This window comes from Plutella xylostella, chromosome 28 (assembly GCF_932276165.1).
Source record: "Plutella xylostella chromosome 28, ilPluXylo3.1, whole genome shotgun sequence".
Classification (NCBI taxonomy): Eukaryota; Metazoa; Arthropoda; class Insecta; order Lepidoptera; family Plutellidae; genus Plutella; species Plutella xylostella.
Genome location: NC_064008.1, coordinates 4,435,559 through 4,443,989, shown reverse-complemented (window position 1 = coordinate 4,443,989; position 8,431 = coordinate 4,435,559). Strand labels below are relative to the sequence as shown.

The 8,431-nt window shown below is 37.9% G+C and overlaps 1 protein-coding gene across 1 annotated transcript; it reads right to left on the bottom strand.

The window, feature by feature from the left end:
- Window positions 1-228: 228 nt before the first annotated feature.
- LOC105388188 lies at window positions 229-2,738 on the bottom strand. The gene is made up of 2 exons (XM_048631178.1): window positions 1,811-2,738; window positions 229-1,154 (listed from the first exon to the last, which is right to left on the bottom strand). Exons 1-2 carry the CDS (start codon window positions 2,736-2,738, stop codon window positions 1,057-1,059), a joined length of 1,026 nt encoding a protein of 341 aa, XP_048487135.1. The 3' UTR covers window positions 229-1,056.
- Between the last annotated feature and the right edge of the window lie 5,693 nt (window positions 2,739-8,431).

The following is an 8,431-nucleotide window of genomic DNA, read 5'->3' as shown; positions in this document are numbered from 1 at the left end:
ACGCCTGCTAATATCCTTTCATCGTTTGTAGACCATTTGTGTGTGTGAAAACTACTTAGCTTTAATAAATTGCACAATTGGTCTTTTGCTGAGAGAATTGTATTTAAATCGTTGTGCGAATATATGATATCATCCACATAAGTGTTTTCTTTGATGATGGATGAAGCTAGGGGGTAATCATTTCTGTACCTAGTTGCCAGCTCATCTAAACAACGTGTTGCAAGATAACTCGATGACTTCAAACCATAAGTTACTGAATCGAGTCTTATAACTTTTAGTGTCTCTGTGGGGCTTTCCCTCCAGAGAATATTCTGAAGTGATGTGTATGCGGGATCGACGTTAATATTCCGAAACATGCGCCTTATATCCGTTGTGAATGTGAATTTCCCTAACCGAAATAGGATAATGATATCGTACAGATCTCTTTGGACTGTAGGTCCATTAAGTTGTAAATCATTTAAAGAAATTTTCTTGTTTGTTAGCATTGATGCATCAAAAACAGTACGCACTGGTGTAGTTTTGCTGTTCTCGTTGATGACTGCTCTGTGCGGAAGGAAATATACCGCATCCTTGTTTAAATCGTACATCTCAATGTCTATATAATGACCGTGATTGAGCTGTAAATATTCGTCTATGAATTCTTTGTATTGGTTGAACAAAGTTGGGTTTGCATGTAGTTTTTTCTCTAAGTTCAAAAACCGTTTGTGTGCAAAGTGAAACGAGTCGCCAAGTGCGTCGTTTACCTCGGAAAGTGGTAACTTCAGAGGCAAAGCAACTTGGAATTTGTTATCTTCTAACTTAACAGTACTCTGAAATACCTCTTCGCAAAGTTCCTGTTCTGAAGATTTCTTGCTAAAAATTTCAGGCACTTTTTCTGTGTTCCAAAATTTAGCAATCGTATCATTGAGAGGGGCTAATGTACATTTTAAGACTACCTTGTGTGACGCTGCCTGTGTTAAATGACATGGTATGTTACCTCCTACTATGTGTCCGAACTCAGTGTTAATAATACTCAAGTATCGTCGCGGTGCTGGCGCCGTGCTGTCGCTGGTTGACTCAGACTGTGGCCCCGACGCGGTGCTCGGCGGCTGGGCTGGGCTCGGAGGCTGCTCGGGAAGCTCGATCTTTATCGGCTCCGTCTGGAGCAACAGCGTCTGAAACACGACATCAGAACTGATGAGCATATTGATCTCACCTGGTTCGTAAAACTTTTCATCGGCCAAAACAACATTTTTGGGTATCTGAATGCCTGTAAGGTTAATTTTGTTTTGAGGTAGATTGCATGTAACACTTTCTACTATCTGGCAGGTAATTGTGGTCTTGTATGGCGATCTCAATGACTGAATTTCGATTGGAATGCATGCTTTGATGGTGCTCTGTTTATTTGTGATCCCAATAATATTTAAATCACTTGACTTGGGCTTTCCCCCAAGTAATTTGACTAGCTTTGAGGAAACAAATGATACCTGGGAACAGCTGTCCAGGAGTGCTCGTACATGATACTCTGTACCATCTCTGCCTATGATCTTTACTCTCGCTGTAGGGAGAAGAACATTATTTTCTGCATATCCCGACAAAGTCACTGGTGCTGGTTGATGTGCACTCGCAGGCTCTGGGAACTTGTCACAGTGCAAGATAGTGTTGTGTTTATCCTTGCACAGAGAACACCTGAAGTGAAACCTACACTTGCCTTTGTGTGATCCTAAACAAATCATGCACAGCTTGTTTCTATGTATGAACTCTACCCTATCAGGCGCAGTCAATGTTAGAAACTTTTTACAGGTATATAATTTATGGTCAGTTAACTTACAGTGAGAGCATTGTGTTCCTGTCACGACGTGTGTTGCAGCCATGGGTCTGGACTTAGTTGTGGATGCCCGGTTGTCCATGCTTGTATGCTGAGCATTTTGACTGGGCTCAGCGCTTTCCAACGCAAGGGCTCTCCGCTCCAGATACTTGAGAAATTCTTCCACGGCAGGATCTGCATCTTGATTTCTTTCGAGCTGGTAAGCTCGAGCTGTGTAGCCATCTAATTTACGAGACAAAACACATAATAATATTGCATCCCAATACTTTACATTAGATTCCTGATTTTTTAATGCCGCTAACTCCTGCCTTACAGTGGCTATAAATTCCCTGAGGTTGCAGGCAGTAGATTTGGTTAACGGCTTTAGATCTAAAAGACGACCTATGTGCTCATTTATGATCCTCTGTTTGTTGTTGTATCGGTTGTTCAGTAGTTCCAATGCAACATTGTAGCTATCCCCAGTTATAGGTAGGTTTTTAATCAAGTTTAAAGGTTCCTCCTGAAGGAAGGAACGCAAATAATAAAACTTCTGTACTGTGTCTAAGGACTTATTACTGTGTCTAAGGACGTTTATAGCAGGTAATTTCGTTCTTTGGCTGCATTGGGCTGTTGTGTTGTAAGCTGTTGGCTCTTGTAGGTTTCCAGAATTTAATGTCGTTAATGTCTGATTGAAACATGTCAAGGTTTGATAGTATGTTTCCTCCACTAGCACTATATTTTCATCGTCATTTGGATTTAAATACAACAAATCCTGATTGAGCTCTTCGTATTCACTAAAGGCCTCGGTTAACCGTTGCTTTATGACGAGCAATTCATCTTTGGAGCATGATGACAAGTTTTGCTTTGAAAATGTAGCCAATCTTGTTAGCGTGGCTTTAATGTAACCTCTTTTAATGTTTTTCTGTTTGACAATATCACTTGTTTCAGACATATCGACAACTGTAACTTGCACTTAAACAAAATATCTTATACTATTTTCAAATAACCAGGGTAAAACTACTACAACAAACAACTATTTGAGCACGCGAACCAAAATTATGTCTTTCAATAAAAAGACAAACACAATAAAATGGCTGCTGAATGAAAGGAATCTTTGAAAAAACATACAGTATTGTCTCTGGATATTTGCTGGTACGGTTGGCACACCTGACTGAGTTCCGCAGCGAATGACACGATGTGTAGCTCGCGCGCCGCTCGCTGTCTCTGTCGCACCTTCTTTAATCTTGCGTACCGCTGTCTCTTTCTGCACCGTTGCAGTAATGAACGTAGCTCTGGCGCCTCACTGCACCTTGCCGCCGAAATTAATGGCGGGAAATATGATGTTCGCTGACGATGAGGGCGTCCTTGTAGAATACTTGCTTGGCCCGCCTTGTTTTTGATGATTGCTTGAACCCGTCGTTTGCTCCGCTTACGATTGACGAGAGACTCCGAGGTGTTTTGCGTCGTCCCACGTACGAAGCAAATGGTTCAAGATGGCTGGCCTTGGCTTGTACCCAGCTTCTCCTCTGTAGATCGCAGAATGATCGTGTGGCTTTCTTCGCAACTCCACGCAAATATCAGTTGTTGCTCGTATGGACCATGTGCGTACTTGGGTCCGCGTGTGTTTGGAGGCTGGATCGTTGCGGGAATTGCTATTTACTGAATTAAACCACAATTCTGTATTGATACACGTTCGCACGTTTATTGAGAAGAAGAAGACCGGAAACCTCACCGTTTACAGTACTACCAATATTAGTACTTAAAATTAGTTAGTCTATGAACTTTTGTGTTGCTACATTTAATAATTGCAACAATACCTAATCATGTAAACCCAGATTATGAAATATAATTCGCATTTTTTATGTCCAAACATTTGTTGCCAACTTTGGCCAAACACGCAGGACGTCATAATGGCCAGTAAACTTGTCAGAGTCAGCCACCGTAACAGTTTTATGGCTTAAGGGGAAGTGTTTTTATGGTAGTTTCAGTAATTTATACATTCATACGAGGTGAGCGTTTTGCATAATTGATACTTGTTTTGGACAATGGGTCAGAGCGATGACATAGCTTTATAATTATTGTGGGTTACGAGCTTGGTTTTTCATTTGTTTTTAAACTTTATCAATTGTTTATAGTAACCCTGTTTCGTTTATCTTAGATGTAATGTTACTTAAATACTAAACACCTACGGTATTATATTCTACTTACCTATGCCGAATAACTATAAAATATACTTTACTGATTTATAATTAAATAATATGTAAATATTATTTTTCAATGTGCACTCAATAATAAATATACCTACTTCATAAGATACATAATTCCAAAACTTTCCAAGTAAGTAGGTATTGAGAATATTTCCTCATCTTTATATATTTTTTAGGATAAATTTAGGATAACTAGGAAAAAATCAAATATGGCGAATAAAATAAATATAAGCTTGACCTTAAGTACATCAAAAACTTGTGAATAGTCAAAGGGATAGTTTGTGAAAGATGCTCCTAGATATTTTCAAGTGCTATTCTACTCGTGAATCTCAACATTCTCAACTCTTGAAGAATGTTCGGAATATCAGTTGTGTTCTCTAGGTAAGTAGGTATATATCTACAAGTTTCTTGAAAAAAAATACTCGCAGTCTATGGAAAGTTAGAGATACTTTCGTGAGATCTGATGCGTTTTATCTTTGTTACTTTATGCATTATGTATTAGGTACATATTATAGTAAAAAGCCACGCCACAATCAAAGAGCCATCAAAAAAGCATATTTTTTTCGCTAACTTTCAAAAGTTGTAAAACAAAAGATGTTCAGCTTATAAGTTTTGACTAACAATTTACTAGTTGTGCCGTTTCATTGGTTTGCTACTGTACTACATACTTACTAATAAATCACCGACAGTCATCCTTATTTTCTGATTTGTAAAAGTATAGCAAGTAAATATTAAAAGGTAATTATGGCATATTTTTGAAGAATACCTATCAAATTACTTCTTAACATTTACAAAGATAAAACTCAGATAAATGGGACTTTTAAAAATATATATTTTTCTAGATAGGTTTTACAAAAATCTAATATTTATTGCCTAATAAAAGAGTCGATTTGCGTGTACTGCCTAAAGCTAGGTCAGACGAGGGTCTAAGTATTTTCTTTGAACCCAATTATGCTCTGGTAAAATAGCTTTGATGTTTTTCTTCTTTAAACATAATTAGATAGTAGGTATTATTGCGGGCGACTTTATCTATAAGATGTACACACGGCAACGTTAAATGGTTGGCAGGGCACACTAACGTAGGTAGTGTATGTGTGTGTCGGCGACGTCGACGTAATTATTTAGTTCTGGGCAACCCACACACGGATATTGTAAGCATGTAGTTGTGCCAGTGACAATGATTCATTGTTTTTATGATAGCAAAATTTTGCAAGGCATTGTAATACATTGAATGGCTCAGTTGGTATGATACAAGACTTACATTTATCGGTATGGAGGTTCAAATCCCACTGAACTTACAATATTCCTTTTTTTTATATATTTAATTTATTTTTTAAGATGGTTAATAGTAGTATTGTAGTATATATACGAATAAAAGCAACACAGAAAGTAAATGAAACCAGTTATTAAGTGTTAAAATTACCAAATTTATTCTTGCCGTAACATACAATACAATACAATACAATAATCTTTATTTGCACACCATAAAAAACTTAAATCTAACTTAAATAACAGAGATGCACAAATGGCGGTCTTATCGCTAAAAGCGATCTCTTCCAGACAACCGTTGTAAGAAAAGAACTAAACATAGAAAAGGGCATTTACAAGGTGTATTTACAAATAATATTTTAAAAAGAAAAATACATATCCAAATAACATTGATACTTACTAACTATTATTAATTAAATACTCATATAATACATACATACAATAAATACATAAATAAATAAATCTATGTTAAATTCTATTTATCTAATATATTTTTTGTTGTATTAAGCGTACTTTGAGCTGATATAGGTATATTGTATATTTATCCATACTATATACGTATATATATATAGTAGTATATATATAATATATATATACTATATATATATATATATATATATAATATATATATATATATATATATATATATATATATATATATATATATATATTATATACATATATAGTATGGATAAATATACAATATACCTATATCAGCTCAAAGTACGCTTAATACAACAAAAAATATATTAGATAAATAGAATTTAACATAGATTAATAAAATAATATATTTATTCTTGAAGATAATGGTTTTTTACCATGCGTTTGAAAGATGCAGGTGATGGGGCTTGCCTTATGTTCAAGGGGAGAGCGTTCCAAAGATGGATGGCTTGGACAGTAAAAGAGTTTGAGTAAAAACTGGTTGTATGGGACGGAATATTTATTCGCAGGTTTTCATTGGAACGCAGATTTCTATTGTGAGTCGTGAAACGAAACTCAAAACGTTCCTTAAGATATGCAGGTGAAGATGGGTTAAACAGTATCGAATAAAGCAGAGAGAGAATATGGGTATTCCGGCGAAGGCGAATAGGGAGCCACTTGAGTTTGCGACGAAATTCAGAAACATGGTCATATTTGCGCAAACCATATATGAACCGAATGCAGAAGTTTTGTAGTCTCTCAAGTTTATTGAGTTGCTCCTCGGTTAAATCAATATAGCAACTGTCGGCATAATCAAGAATAGGGAGAAGGAGAGATTGTGCGAGCGCAATTTTGGTGGCTGTTGGGAGAAAGTTCCGCAGTCTGCGAAGACACGCTGCCGAAGCAAACACCTTCCGACTAACCTCTCCAACCTGAGCCGTCCACGTCATACAACTATCAATGATGATGCCTAGATTTTTAACTTTCTGACTGAACTGGATCCGAACACCATCAAATAGGACCGCTGGAAGTTGTTCATAATCAAGTTTCGATACTAGCCGGGGGCTCCCGAGTATAATTACTTGAGTTTTCGATGGATTCACCCTTAACCCATAGTTATTGCTCCATTCCGAGATTCGGTCCAGATCATTATTTGTATCATAAATAACTCTATGCAGTTCAGACGGGGAAGTATGTGTGTAAATTTGAAGATCATCTGCATAAAGGTGGTAGGAGGAAGTTAATTCATTGGAAATACTATTTATGAAAATGGCAAATAAAAGAGGAGATAGCATGCCACCTTGCGAGACGCCTGCCAGGGTATTGCACCACTGTGAGTCAGAGTTCTCAATACGAACTCGTTGCCGGCGTCCGTGCAAGTAACTACGAAACCAGTCAATAACTGCTGGAGATACGTTAAGAGATCGCAACACTCCGAGGAGGATATCAAAATCTACTGCATTGAATGCGTTACTAAAGTCAAGTAGTGACAGAATAGTTAGCTGACCGTTCTCCATGCCCAAGCGAATATCGTCAGTGATTTTGACGAGTGCCGTGACTGTACTGTGTCCAGGACGGAACCCAGATTGGTACTGGTTCATGAGGTTATTTTGGACAAGAAAATCACTGAGCTGCTTATGTACCAGGCGTTCCATTACTTTGGACAGGAAAGGGAGGATAGAAATAGGACGGTAGTCGGATATGGTAGGATTTGGTTTTTTGGGTAAGGGTATAATCTGAGCTTCCTTCCAGGCGGTTGGAAATGTGCTTGAGGAGATTGAGGAGTTAAGGATGTGGGTTATGACTGGTAGGATTATATCAAGTATGGGGAGGATCATTTTGCGACTTATACTGTCACTACCGACTGCATTCGAGGTGATTGTAAGAATGCTTTTCTTAACGTCACAATCAGTTACTTGACTTAAATTGAAAGGAAGAAAGTCAGGAGTTGGTATCGAGGAAAGATGATTAAGGGTTCTTAGCTTGGTAGTACTATCCATGGCTGAAACAGATGTGAAGTGTCGATTGAGACTATCCAAGTCTAAGTCTTGAGGGATTGAGTCAGAACGTGATTTACCAACTCCCAGTGACCTCAGGAAATTCCAAACTTTAGCTGGGTCTCCGTTCTGAACGGATTCATGGATATGGCGTCGCTGTGCATCTCTACACACCCTATTGCAGTGATTTCGCAATTCTATATACTTCCTTTTATTTTGGTTGGAGGCTTTAATCTTGTACCGGGATTTGGCTGCTGCTTTCTGGTTAAGGAGACATTTTATATCTTCAGATAGCCAGGGCGCCGGTAGATGTTTCATCTTAACAGATCTTATAGGTGCATGAACATCGTACAGCTCAGTAAGGAGAGAGTTAAAGACTGAAATCTGCTCGTCAACAGTGCCAGCATTTAGAACAGTATCCCAATTGACACACTGTGCATCACTGCGCAGGTTGTGTTCAATCATAGCACCAAAATTACGTTGCAGAAGGGTTCTTGATTTGGCCTTAGGGGGGCGTATTTTATAGGAAATAAATAAAAGATCATGGTATGAGAAATCATCAGCCCCGCACTGGCCATGTTTCACAACATGATCTGGAGAAGTGACTAGTGATAAATCTAACAAGGAAGGGACACAATTTGGAGAATGGTGTGTAGCACCTGAAGGTAAAATTGACATGTTGTTAGCCTTTACGATGGAAGTTAGGGAAGAAGATCGAGTATCGTTCTTAAGAAGGCAAGTGTTGAAATCCC